General features: G+C 36.0%; 1 protein-coding gene across 3 annotated transcripts in view; it reads right to left on the bottom strand.

Annotated features, from left to right (window-relative positions):
- Window positions 1-14,797, bottom strand: part of STRN (striatin) — a 118,662-nt gene that overhangs the window by 14,759 nt on the left and 89,106 nt on the right. For all 3 annotated transcript variants that reach the window (XM_088841542.1, XM_055400859.2, XM_055400860.2), the window contains 4 exons: window positions 11,262-11,429; window positions 9,480-9,620; window positions 1,241-1,348; window positions 79-165 (listed from right to left, as the gene is read on the bottom strand). In XM_088841542.1, coding sequence (XP_088697668.1) covers window positions 79-165; window positions 1,241-1,348; window positions 9,480-9,620; window positions 11,262-11,429 — 504 coding nt within the window. The remainder of the gene's footprint in view (window positions 1-78; window positions 166-1,240; window positions 1,349-9,479; window positions 9,621-11,261; window positions 11,430-14,797) is intronic.

Here is a 14,797-nt window from a genome sequence, read left to right as displayed (position 1 = left end):
AAAAAAAGAAATTAAGAGAAAAATTACATTAAATGTGAAAACAGTAAGGATAAATAAATAATTCAAAGCTATACTTACTGCCAGACATTAAGTACAGGCCATTTGGATCAACTGCTAAACTTGTAACAGCTTCTAGGTGGGCTACCATCGAGTGGATCAGTTTGCCTTTGGAAAAAGAGATTGTTACTCTTTAGTAATAGTTTTTCTCATCCTGAATACCAGCCAGCTACCACGCTGTACTGGCTTCACCAGCCACCCCCCTCTGTGTAGTCTCTACATCAGAGACTTTCCCAACTGCTAAAACAATGCATGTCTCCCTCCTTGCTCTAGCCATGGTCATGATGAGAAACAAAAGATCAACTCTCAGATTATATTTTTGTCTTTCACAATATGGAAGTCAGTAATTTGTACACAAATATTCCTTCAAGCTGTGTTCATTAACTAAAACTCAGACATTATTAATCACTAACTTTGCATCCTTTAGCTAAAAGCAAATTATAGGGTGTGGAGAGAGAAGAAGAGACTGCGACAAAGGAACAGAAAATCTGGCCACAATTTTAGTGGAAAGAGTATATGGAAAGATATTAAAAATACTAAGTTATTCATCAATCTCAGCTAAACAAACTTAACAAAAGTCGATAGCAGATTCTCAAGTAAATATGGCTACTAATACAGTGAGTTTTTCTCCCAACCAGCTCTTCATGTTTCCTTTAGACTAGTGAAAAATAACCTAATAAAAATTGGGAAAGCTTCCATACCCCAATGCAAATCCATCAGGACCAAATAATCAGTATTACAGAATAAAAAAAAAAATAGTCCATGGAAAAACAAATCAAATGACTCAGGGGTTTTCCATCTGTAACACTAAGAATCTTAAAAAATTAAACAATTTTAAAGAAAATATGATGATCATATATATGCCCGTACTTCCAACATGTTTCTACTTTTCCACAATATATTAACATTTTATTGGTATCTGAATGAATTTTTCATTGTGTTCTGAGTAATAATCTTAGTCTAGGGCCAAAATATAGCACCTATTTACTATTAAATAAACCAAGATGTTCCCATATGCTATCATGAACACTGATTCTTTGCAGAGTTAGATGAAGTAAAAACAAATGATCTGGGAAGGAATCTGAGTTTCAGTGCCTACTCCCTGACCATAAAGCCACCGAAAGACACCAAAATTAGAGTTGTGATTTTTTTTCAATAATAATCAATTTAAATACATTCTTACCTGTATTGTTATCATAGAATTTGATGTGCCTATCTTCATGAGCAGTGATGCTGATGGGAAGAGTGGGGTGACTGATGACTCTATTTATTTGGCAGGAAGAGTTGGCTGCTAAAAAGAAAAAATTAAAGAGCAACACAAATTTGTCAAAGCTACCATTTCTTCACACAAAAAAGAACTGAACATTCACATAAGAGCCTGGAAAAGTAGATGATGGGCTTTTAATTTGTCTTTAGTTCATTTATTCTGCAACCATGTTCGTAACTGTGATGTTAGAAAATGAGACTCGTCTGAGAAACACTCTACTGACAAATCTAGAAGTACTTGGGAATTAGAATTTCCTTTCCACCACCTGATCTGTAGGGATGCCATCGAGAAATTAGCCCAGAGCCATGGGCATCTCTCATTTGACAGTGGTCTATGATACTTCTGCCACTTTCATAAAATTCCATCATTATTTCATGTGGATAATTTCCAAATTTAAATCTCAGCTTTGTCTAGACACAGAGCTCTTTATCACATGGTCATTATCTAAAGATTAACCTGACAAAGGGAGCTTCTTAACTCTTTAGTCTTCTCCTTCTCATCAAAATAGAAATGGTCATCAATCGATAATTTACCACGTATGGAATCTGAAAATAGCATCCTAACAGTACTTTTTGTACGCTATTTAATAGTTTTCAAAGAGACCTTAATTATACATGCACACTGAGATGAGCGGGCCAATTGTCATTAGGTCCTTAACCTAGTGAATGAACTGAGGTCCAGAAAACAGTGGTTATGGCCCCCAAAATCATGGTAACAAAGCCAGTACCTATTCCAATGCCTACTCTACCCAAACTAGATGACTCATGCAAATCAGGCAACTGTCAAAACAGATACCTAAACTATTACAAGTTCCTCCTGAAAGTCTTTAATCAAATGGAAATCAATTACGAAGAACTTATGTTTAGTGATTTTTGTTACCATATTTTTGATAAGGAAAAATCTACATAAAGATAACACTAAGATGTATCAAAGTTAAAATAATTATTATATTAATATCAGGGTCTTGGAAGAAGGGATGTCCTTACAGAGTATATATTGGGGCAACCAGCAAATCTGAGTGTAAACAATAACTCATACAATAGCATTGTGTCATTGTAAATTCCTTAATTTTGATAATGTAGTTGGACTGTGAAGAAGGCTGATAGCCGAAGAATCGATGCTTTTGAACTGTGGTGTTGGAGAAGACTCTTGAGAGTCCCTTAGACTGCAAGGAGATCCAACCAGTCCATTCTAAAGGAGATCAATCCTGGATGTTCATTGGAAGGACTGATGCTAAAGCTGAAACTGCAATAATTTGGCCACCTCATGCGACGGGTTGACTCACTGGAAAAGACTGATGCTGGGAAAGGTTGGGGGCAGGAGGAGAAGGGGATGACGGAGAATGAGATGGCTGGATGGCATCACCGACTCTGTGGACATGGGTTTGAGTGTACTCCGGGAGTTGGTGATGGACAGGGAGGCCTGGCGTGCTGTGATTCATGGGGTTGCGGAGAGTCGGACACGACTGAGCGACTGAACTGAACTGAACTGATTGAATATGCTGTCAGAGAATGCCCTTGTTCTTAGGAATTACATACTAAAGGACCTAAGGGTATAGGGATATATTGTCTCTTAAGTGGCTCAGAATTTTAAAGTACACACACATACAGAGAATGACAAAGTAAATGTGACTAATATGGCAAAAGGTTAAAAACTAGTGAATTTGGGTGAAGTGTAGCCAGAAGTTCTTATACTATTTTTTAAACTTTTCTTTAAACTTAAAACTTATAAAGTGTTCTTAAAATTTTTTAAATCTCAGATAAGTATCATGAAGTTATACTTCAACAGAAAATACAACTATGTACAGTTAAAAATAGCTCCAATATTAGTCTACTCTACTGGATTTCCATATGGTACCTAGAAACATGACCTCTTGAAAGCTGAAAAGAGTCTTTTTTCCAATGCTGACAGCAGGTGGCCACCCAGTCTGTTATCTATGTGACAATAAATGTCACCTGACCATGTAGAATGAACTCTGGGTTGGTTACACTCATTTTAAATGGTCCCAAACAAAGAATTTAGATTCAAAATTCATTCTATGGATGCTTTTTCCATCAGAAATAACACAACATTGAGAAATATCCTCTGCAAGGTCTATCAGGAGAATAACAACAACAAAAATACTTTAAGTAAAATATCCCATATATTTTGAAAGAGAGGTTTCTGAGAAGAGCGTCAATTACTTTGAGATCTAGAAAATGAGCATGACAGATATCAGGCAAAAGAAAGTTCTTATTTAGTAATATTTTTTTATGGAAGTTTCTCCACTTGATGGTAAGTCAGATAAGTAAAAGCCAGCAAATACAAAGAACACTAGAAATAAAGACCTACCAGCCATTATTTTAACAATGAACCTAAAACAACCCTCCAAATATTTATTTATATTCAGCTTGCGACTTAGAAATGGATTCACAAATACTCAATTACCTCTTTCAACTACCTTCAACTTAATCAAGCCCAATCACCACTGGCAAGAAGGCAGATAATTTATTCCGATTCTAAGAACAAACATCTTTCATCCTTTTAAATTATACAAAATTCACTTTTAGCTTAAAACATGTTTGGTCTGAACTTCAATTTAAAAAACACCTACTGAATTCCATAATACAATAACACAGTCAAACATAAACAGCTAAGGGACTACAGAAGTCACAGCAGAGAGCAATAAGTTTGTTTCATATAACTCTAAAGTAATCAAACTGTTAATTTAGGAAATGTCAGGACCTATGATCATGATCTAAAAGAATTACCACTTATTCCATTAATGCTGCCTTTTTTCAAAACATTCTTGGGAGTCTTCTTCTGAAAAATGTTTCCAGTTTCATTCCAATTCCAAAGAAAGGCAATGCCAAAGAATGTTCAAACTATCACACAATTGCACTCATCTCACAAACTAGCAAAGTAATGCTCAAAATTCTCCAACCTAGGCTTCAAATGTACGTGAACCAAGAACTTCCAGATGTTCAAGGTGGATTTAGAAAAGGCAGAGGAACCAGAGATCAAATTGCTAATATCTGCTGAATCATAGAAAAAGCAAGAGAATTCCAGAGAAACATCTACTTCTGCTTTATTACCTACGCTAAAGGCTTTGACTGTGTGGATCACAACAAACTGTAGAAAATTTTTAAAGAGATGGGAATACCAGACCTCCTTACTGGGATTACCAGTCCACCACCTTGATGGACATACAGGTAAGAAATCTGAATGCAGATCAAGAAACAACAGTTAGAACTGGACATGGAACAATGGACTGGTTGAAAATTAGGAAAGGAATATGTCAAGGCTGTATATTGTCACCCTGCTTATTTAACTTATATGCAGAGTATGTCGTGCAAAATGCTGGGCTGGATAAAGCACAAGCTGGAATCAAGACTGCTGGGAAAAATAACAATAACCACAGAGATGCAGATGACACCACCCTCAGGGAAGAAAGCGAAGAGGAACTAAAGAGTCCCTTGATGAAAGTGAAAGAGGAGAGTGAAAAAGCTGGCTTAAAACTCAACATTCAGAAAACTAAGATCATGGCATCCGATCACATCACTTCATGGCAAATAAATGGGGAAACAATGGAAACAGTAAGCGACTTTATTTTCTTGGGCTCCAAAATCACTGGAGATGGTGACTGCAGCCACGAAATTAAAAGATGCTTGCTCCTTGGAAGAAAAGCTATGACCAACCTAGGCAGCATATTAAAAAGCAGAGACATTACTTTGCCGACAAAGGTCCATCTAGTCAAAGCTATGGTTTTTCCAGTAATCATGTATGGGTGTGAGAGTTGGACCTTAAAGAAAGCTGAGTGCCAAAGAATCAATGCTTTTGAATTGTGGTGTTGGAGAAGGCTCTTTTAAGTCCCCTGAACCGCAAGGATATCAAAACAGTCAATCCTAAAGGAAATCAGTCCTGAATCTTCACTGGAAGGACTGATACTGAAGCTGAAGCTCCGATACTCTGGCCACCTGATGGGAAGAACTGACTCACTGGAAAATACCCTGATGCTGGGAAAGATTGATGGAGGAGGAGAAGGGGACAACAAAGGATGAGACGGTTGGATGGCATCACCGACCTGATGGACATTAGTTTGAGCAAGTGGTGATGGACAGGGAAGCCTGGCGTGCTGCAGTCCATTGGCTTGAAAAGAATCAGATATGACTGAGTGACTGAACTGAACTGATCAGGAAAAAAAGTCATATAACTTTACAGTTAAACATCTTGGGAGAAAATGGAATTTCCTAGCTCAGTTTATTCATCTCACTCACTGGACTTGAAAGTGAAAAAAAAGTGAAAGTGTTAGGTCTCTCAGTCCTGTCCTACTCTTTTTGACGTCATGGACTATAACCTGTCAGGCTACTGTGTCCATGGAATTCTCCAGGCAAGAATAAGAGAGTGGGTTGCCATTTCCTTCTCCAGGAGATCTTCCCAGCTCAGGGATCAAACCTTGTCTCCTGCACTGCAGGAAGATTCTTCATCTGAGCCACCAGGGAAACCCTAGACTTGAAATCTTATTAATTTGTAGCAGTCATTAAAATCAGCATTTATGCTGAGAACATTCAAAGAATTGATGATAATCTCTGAGGAAATTTTTAAAATGTTTACATCCTTCTTAATTTCATACTGGTTTTTCATCTTACTATAGTAGCTCTAGGTCATATATCTCAGCACTATTTTAAATTTACTGAAAGTCTAAAATGCATTTCTTGGCAAAAAGAAAAAAATTTATTTTCCTATTCCATAATCTCAGTTTTTACTTTTTTGTCTCTTTTACATCCAAATAGTTCAAAGCTCCATTCAAACCTACCTCCCTAAATAATTCTTACAGGATACCAGGAGAAAACAAGGAACAACAGATTGGAAAGAGAAAATGAAGAAAGCCAAAATGGAATGAAGGAATTTTTTGAGAGAAAAAGATAAAAGGGAGGAGACAGAGTCATACATATTCACACACACGAGCACACTCATCATGGTAATCATTTTTAAAGCTAGTTCTCAGATTAAAACAACACTGTACATGTATGTAGCTTTATCAACTGCAGCCTAAACTTACTGTTTGTTTGAAGCCTAAAGGCAGAAAGTAATGGTTATAAAAGGCAAAACTCCAAAGGATTCTGTATTATCTTCTTCACAATCTGAGTCAGTATTTCCTGGTTTCCTGTACCCAATAAGAAGATTCAGATTTGGGATTCTGAGAGGCACAACTTGATCTCTTTTCTAATCAGTACTGAACTGTGTCATTTATGAAAAGAAGCTCATTTTAAAGATAAAATTATGAGAGGGGGAAGGGCAATATAGGGGTAGGGAAGTACAAACTATTAGGTATAAAATAAGCTACAAGGATATACTGTACAACACGAGGAATACAACAAATATTTTATAATAATTATAAATGGAGAATAACTTAAAAATTGTGAATCACTATACTGTATACCTGTAACATATAATATTGTATAGAATTATAAAAATATAACATTATGAAAAATAGATTTTATACAGGCACTGTATAAAATATTTTGTTGTGCTTTGCAAATATTGTGTTTTTTTTTTTTTACAAATTCAAAGCCTGTGGCAACCCTGTACTTAGCAGTCTGTTGGCTCCATTTTTTTCAATAGAAATTTGTTCACTTGGTGTCTACGTCATTTTGGTAATTCCTGCAATATTTCAAACTTTTATATCGATTATTATTAACAATAATATTAATTAATTTTTATTATTTGTTATGGTGATCTGTGGTTTCTAATCCTTGATATTATTAATATAATTGTTGTGGGGTGCTATGAACTGCACCCATATAAGATGGTGAACTTGATAAACACTGGTCGGCTCCACTGACCAGCTGTAAAACCCCATCTCTCTTCCTCTCGGGGGAGCCTTCCTAAGTCTCTGAGGCACAAAAATATTGAAATTAGGCCAATCAATAACCCTACAATGACCAAGTGTTCAAATGAAGGAAGACTTATACACACTTCTCACTTTAAGTCAAAAGCCAGAAATGGTTAAGCTTAGTGAGGAAGACATGTCAAAAAGATAGGCCGAAAACTAGGTCTCTTGCTCCAAACAGTCAGCCAAGTTGTTTCTGCAAAGGAAAAAGTTCTCAAAGAAAACTGAAAATGCTACTCCAGTAAAAACATAGATGATAAGAATGCAAAACAATGTGGGGAAAGTTTTAGTGGTCTGGATAAAATACCAAACCAGCCACAACATTCCCTTAAGCCAAAGCCTAATCTAGAGCAAGGTCCTAACTCTCTTTAATTCTACAAAGGCGGAAAGAGGTGAGAAAGCTGCAGAAGAAAAGTCTGAAGCTAGCAGAAGTGGGTTCATGAAGTTTAAGGAAAGAAGCTGTCTCTATCACATAAAAGTGCAAAGTGAAGTAGCAAGTGCTGATGTGGAAGCTGCAGCAATTTATCCAGACCTAGCTGAGATAATGAATAAAGGTGGCTACACTAACTAACAGATTAATGTAGACAAAACAGCCTTCTATTGGAAGAAATTGCTACCTAGGACTTTCATAGTTAGAGAGAAATCAATACTTGGCTTTAAAGCCTCAACAGGCTGACTCTCTTGTTAGGAGTTAACGTAGCTGGTGACTTAACAGTGAAGCCAGTGCTTATTTAACATTCTGAAAATTCTATGATCCTTAAGAATTATAATAATCTACTCTGCCTTTGCTTTATAAAGGGAACAACAAAGCCTGGATGACAGCATATATGCTTACAACATGGTTTACTAATATTTTAAGCCTACTCTTGAGAACTACTGCTCAGAAAAGAAGATTCCTTTCAAAATATTATTGTTCACTGACAATGTCACCCAAGAGCTCTGCTAGAGATGTAGAAGAGTCATGCTTTTTCATGTCTCCTAACAAAATCTTCATCCTACAGCCCATGGATCAGGGAGTGATTTTGACCTTCAAGTCTTATTATTTAAGGAATACACTTCTTGAGGCTACAGCTGCCATAGATAGCGATTTCTCTGATGGATCCGAGCAAAGTCAATCGAAAACCTTCTGGAAAGGATTTACCATTCTAGATGCCATTAAAAATATTTGTGATTCATGAGAAGCAGTTAAAATGTCAACACGAACAGGAGTTTGGAAAATGTTAGTTCCAGCCCTCATGGATGACTATGAAGGGTTCAAGACTTCAATGAAGGAAGTTTTGGGTATGGTGGAAATAGCAAGAGAACTAGAATTAGAAGTGAAGCCTGATGATGTGCCTGAATTGCTGCAATCTCATAAGAAAACCCATGATGGATGAGGAAATGCTTCTTATGCATGAGCAAAGAAAGTGGTTTCTTGAGAAGGAATGTACTCTTGGGGACGAAGGTGTGAAGATTGCTGAAATGACCACAAAGGTCACATAATTATATAAATCCTGTTGATCAAGCAGTGGCAGGGTTTGAGAAGACTGACTCCCATTTTGAAAGGAGTTCTACTATGAGTAGAATGCTATCAAACATCCTTGGCATGCTATAGACAAGTTGTTCACGAAAGGAAGTTAATTGACGCAGCAAACTTCACTGTTGTCTTATTTAAGAAACTGCCACAGTAATCCCAACCTTCAGCAATCACCACTCTGATCATCCAGCCATGAGCATCGTGGTGAGACCCTCCCCCAGGCAAAAAGATTGTGACTCACTGAAGGCTCAGATGATAGTTAGCATTTTTCAGCAACAAAATATTTTTAAATTAAGGTATGTGCACACTTAACAGTCTCTAGTACAGTGTAAACTTAACTTTAATATGCACTGAAAAAACAAAAGCTTCGTGTGACTAACTCTATTGTGATATGTATGTGCTTTATTTTGCAGGTCTGAAACTGAACCTGCAATAACTCCAAGATATGCCTGTACTTAGAATAAATGTTATTTTCTTCAAATAGAATTGAAAACTAAACATTTGGTATAAAATTAAACTTGACTTCTCTTTAGAATAGATCAAATGCTACTTCAACCAGTAAAGTTATAAATGTGAATAAACTTAACCTAAAGACTTAAAATCAACTGTAAATCATTATATCCTTCACATATAACTGCGTTATATGATCTTGAGGCAGAACACTTTATAATGACAAATATTTTTCATTGTTGACTCTAGTAATTCTAATTTTGATAACACTAAAAAATTGATCCAAACACATAACTACTTAAAATTGGTATACATACTTGAATCTAGATTGGATTCTAAAGTGAGAATGCGTTGTTGTGTTTCCATGTTAAAGATGCTTGTGTATCCTTTGCTGAATGATGCTACCATATGGCTTGGGTCACTGCTTACCAGATCCACAGAGGCAGGGACTCCCAATTCTATAAGCCAAAACATATCAGAAGAGAATGTCAGTTAGGGTATACTTTACAATATGTTTCAAATACAGCAAAACAAGCAGCAGTGTGAGAAGAAAACGGAGCTCAATGTGAGAGTAAGAATTAGCTCTTTCAGTCCTAGTTTGTTTACCACCCTTACTTGTTTACCACATCTTCTACCAGTCACTCAGCTACCGTATTTATTGAATCCAAGCCTTTGTTTAGGAATAAATGGAAAACATATGGACTACAAGCTTTTCTACTTCCATCTCAAATCAACCTGAGGTTTAGAGAGGCATCACGGGAATTCTTTAATTTAAAAGCCCATCTAACTTTAGTGAGTTACTAGGAATTCTAATTCACTAAAAATATGGAATTCAAGAAGTAAAATTTCAAATTTCTATTTATTGGTAGTCATGCAAATATCAAATGCAGGCAACTCATCAAAATCTAGGACAAGTTATGGCAGCTCACGAATAAAGAAGACAATTTTATTTATCATTTAGAATAGGGTAACTTGGTTAAAATCTGTAACTTATTGATAAATATTAAAAATGAAATTCTATGTATATGTGATCATAATCTGATTTTTAAAATCTGGTTCAAAATCTAAGTTAAGTAAACTAACAGTTCAAAAACGTGTATCTTCCAGAAGAAGATAAAATAATGGACAATGAACATACAAAAAAAGTGCTCAAAATAGCCACCAAAGAAATACAACTTAAAAAGATAATGAAATACTATTGCACACATCCATCAAAATGGCTAAAATTAATTACACTATCAACAACAAATGTTTGTAATTAAGGATGTAGGGCGCCTGGAATTCTCACACATTGAAAAAAGTGGTACATCATGGGACAACAAAGAAAGTCTGGCAATGCCACATAAAATTAAATAGTTAAATACATAAATCTACTTCTAAAGCCCCAAAATTCTATTTACAGGTCTTTACCTGCCTGTGATTAAAAAAAAAACCAACAAATGTTCATAGGAGTTTTGTTCATAATAGGAAAAATCTAGAAACAAGCCAAATATTCATCAAAAGGTAAATTATAAACACAGTTGTTTAAAGAAATATTACAAACAATAAAATTAAATTATTAACATTTATTACCACATGGATAAGCAACAAGAACATTACAGTAAGAGTAAAATGTCAGATATAAAAAGAGTATACATTGTACGACTTGCTTTATATGAAGTTTTAGAATAGACAAAACTAATTTATAACGAAAGAAACCACAACAGTGGGTACCTCTGGTTGGGAATGAGGGGAGGAGATGAATGTGAATAACACAGAAACTTTCAGGCACTGAAGGAAATGTTCTCTATCTTGATAGAAGCAAAAGTTTCATGTGTTTGTCAAACTCATGCAAATGTATCCTTAATATCTGTTTTTGACTGTATATAAATTATTTCAATTTTTAAAAATTCAAAACAAATGCCTGCTACTTCACCAAATAGTATGCTTTTTAACATTATACAAAGTTGGAAATTCAAGCAAATATATTTTCACTGCTTAAAAAAAAAAAACTCTTCAAATTAAATTTAGACCAGTAAGAGTCTGTAGAATCATCTGTTTCTTTTAGAATAGACATTTTACAAAAGACTCTGTAACAAAAAGGAAAAAAAGGTATGTACCTTGATTATCATTAAACACACTCAGGGCTGGAGCAACCTCAGTTGTATTCCACAACCGGAGAGTGCCATCTGCTGAACAGGACAACAAACGCTGGTGTGCTGCACTGTAGGCCAAGCCCCAGACCGCATCCGTGTGGCCCAAGAGAGGGCCTCTTAAGACAGAAGGATCTACGAGAACAGCAAGAATGCAGGGGAAAAACACAAATCATAAAGGTACTGAGAGAGTCCAATGGAAAGTAGAAGATACAAACAAAGTATAAAATATACTTTCTAGTTTCTATTATTCTTTTGAAATATAGCAAGAACAGGCCTGGAAACAATGCAAATATAGGGTTTAAAGTGTCTAAATTAAAAATTTAAACTACATATTTTTCTCTTTAAAAAATCAGCCATTTCTTTCTTCCTCCCTTTTTTTCTTCCCATTTGTTTTGATTTTTTTTTTAAAAGCATTTTAACGCAAACCATTAGGATTTAATCTACTTTCAGAGAAACAACAACTCACATTCCCTGAAGAAGTGAACAGAGACCCTTTCCCTCCTCTGATGTCCTTCAGCACCTGGCACACCCTTCAGGTCACTTGTGCTATGATGGTATGACTACCATCATACCTCTTGGGAGCAACAGGCCTCTGACATTCTTAATAGACATGAACTGAGACCTACAGAAATCCCCAAATTCTCAAACAGGACATACAAATGATATGCATGTGGCGGGGGACAGAGGGAGGAGCTAGGAAAGAGCATTTCATGATAAAAGCCAAATTGGAAATTTTACTTATTAACCCTCACAATGACTCTAGAAGTTGTACTTTCAAGATAGTCCAGGGATGTTAAGTTTAAAATGTCACTGGTGTTATTTGTTCTATATCCTCTTTAGTTACACCATAAAATATTTATTGAAGATACACTGTGTATTTGGCACTATGCCAAATGCAGCGGTCATGCAGATGATTAGACACAATACCAGCCCTGTCTTCAAAAAGTAATGTGGTTTAAGTACAATAACAGTGGCAGGTACCAGTTACTAAAGAGAGTGACTGGATGCTTCTTGGAAAGAATGACACCTGGAGTGGATACATGTTGGCCTGTCAAAGGGCAGAGGGAAGGCATTCCTGGCAAAGGAGGCAGCTCCTACAAACTTACAGAAGGAAAAATAGAATACTATGTCAGGACATTTATAAGAAATTCAGTATTAGTGGACTGTGAAATTTGAGGCAAGAAGTGGATAAGAGTGGCCAGTTTATGGTGGGATGCCTATGACATACACAGGAAATTACCCTAAAAGCAACAGAGAGACACTGAAAGGTTTCCCAGAAGCAGCAGTGTGAAACAAGTATTTAATATGGTAACTCTGATTACAGTGTAGAAGAGATTGGAAAGAAACAAGATGAAGGCAAGTGGACTGTTTCAGAAGACTGGGAGATTGAAGATGAAAATCAAAGCGAGGACAGTGATAAAAGGGGCAGAAAAGAAGTAAATTCAAGAAATATTTAGGGGGTATTAACAAAAAGGTATAGTAATTAATAAGTGATAGACAGTAAAATAGTACAAGGAATAAAGGATAACTCTTGGGTTTCTGGTTTGGATAAGTTTGGTAGTGCCACCACCTAACAAAGAATATACAAAGAATATTTGAAAACAGACTTCCCTAATAGTCTAGTGGTTAGGGCTTGGTGCTCTCACTGCCAGGGCCACGGGTTTGATCCCTGGTTATGGAACTAAGTAAGATTCCTCCAAGCTACATGCTGTGGCCAAAAAAAATTAAGAATATGTGAAAGAAGAAACAGGGCTTATAGGGATTAATGGACAATGAGGCAGCCATTATGAAATGCTGTGTAGGTAGTCTCAGGCTTTAAAAAGAGACTGATGACTCAACAGCATATAAAATCACAAAGTGGATTCAGTCTACCAAAGAATATGTGTACAATGCAAAAAATGACTTAGGGTCTAGCCTCGATAAATGTCAATATTTTTAGGTGACAAAAATAAAAGGAGTTTATGATGGATAGGGAATAGAAACTGTCATAGAGTTGTGTCAAAAAAAAAATCTTTTTGAAAAGATTTCAAAAAGGATAGAGCGGTCCACAGTTTCAGATAGCCAGTATATCAAGTAAAATAAGAACTGTAAAATATCCCTTGGATCAGCCAGTTAGATAGTTACTGATACTTTTTTGGATTTAAGTGGCACAGCCACAAGACAGAATGAAGAGGGATGATGTACAGTGAAAGAACATGGAATCAGTAACTAATAATTGTGTTTTCTAGACCAAAGAGACACATGAAGGAAGAGAGGCTAGAAAGATGGTGACGAGACAGCAAAAGAGACACAGATGTATAGAACAGTCTTTTGGACTCTGTGGGAGAGGGCAAGGGTGGGATGATTTGGGAGAATGGCATTGAAACATGTTTATTATCATACGTGAAACAGATTGCCAGTCCAGGTTCAATGCATGAGACAGGGTACTCAAGGCTGGTGCACTGGGATGACCCTGAGGGATGGGACGGGAAGGGAGGTAGAAGGAGGGTTCAGGATGGGAAACACGTGTACACCCGGGGTAGATTCATGTCAATGTATGACAAAACCACTACAATAGTATAAAGTAATTAGCCTCCAATTAAAATTAAAAAAAAAAAAAAGAACTAGAGAGGGAAATGGAGTACAAAAGCCTTCTTGCCCAGGATGGGAGAAACCTGAACTTACTACACGCTCAGGTGACAGAAAGAGAGCAAAAAGGGTAAGGCTTCAGATGAGCACGAGAGAGAGAGGCAGCAAAAAAGAGAGTGCAGTCTCAAAGGAAACAAGAGAATGAGGTCAACAGTGAAAGGGAAAGGGTTGGCATGGGGCAGAATGAGGTCAACTGATCTCTGAAAGAGGGATAAAGGAAGTGACAAAAAGTATGAAACATATAAATCCAGAAAAGAACTGCAGCAGGAGAGAGGGTGCTATCTTTCACAAAATATATGTTAAATGATTACTAAATAAACGTTGGGAGAATATTTCGGTTACTGAATTTCTTATCTTTACTTAGGTTTAGTGGTAAAATTAATCTAAAATGATAATAAAAATAAACTATGGTTTTATGACAAATATGACACTTCATGCCATTCTAGAATTTGTGGAGAATTTAAAGAGAAAATCAAAATAGTTGAAAGAGAATTTATGATAGTATCTAGTGATAGATTATACAGTTTTTTGATTCATGGTGCTGTTTCCAAATCTAAAGAGTACTTCTTAATTTTCAAAAGTCTTTTAAATATTTTGGTGTTATACATTTTGAAAATCATTAGCCTCTACACTCTGTAATAACTGATCAAGAAGATGATGCCAACATTCATTTTCCTTCAAAATTATCTGTCAAGAATAATGACAAAATACAACTATAGATTAATAATAATGCATTAAGTACTGTACACATGCCTACAAATGAAGAAAACAACTGTCAATCAAGTCAGCATTTTCAATCAGTAAGACTTGGGGATGGGAACTCTTTTCTCAGGAAAAATACATTATTTTCCCTCTTTTTTTTTAGCATTATA

Source organism: Moschus berezovskii, chromosome 11 (genome assembly GCF_049115385.1).
Source record: "Moschus berezovskii isolate FMDL1 chromosome 11, NW_MosBer_1.0, whole genome shotgun sequence".
NCBI lineage: Eukaryota > Metazoa > Chordata > Mammalia > Artiodactyla > Moschidae > Moschus > Moschus berezovskii.
Note: the sequence above shows the minus strand (reverse complement) of the source record. Positions and strands in the feature narration are given on the sequence as shown.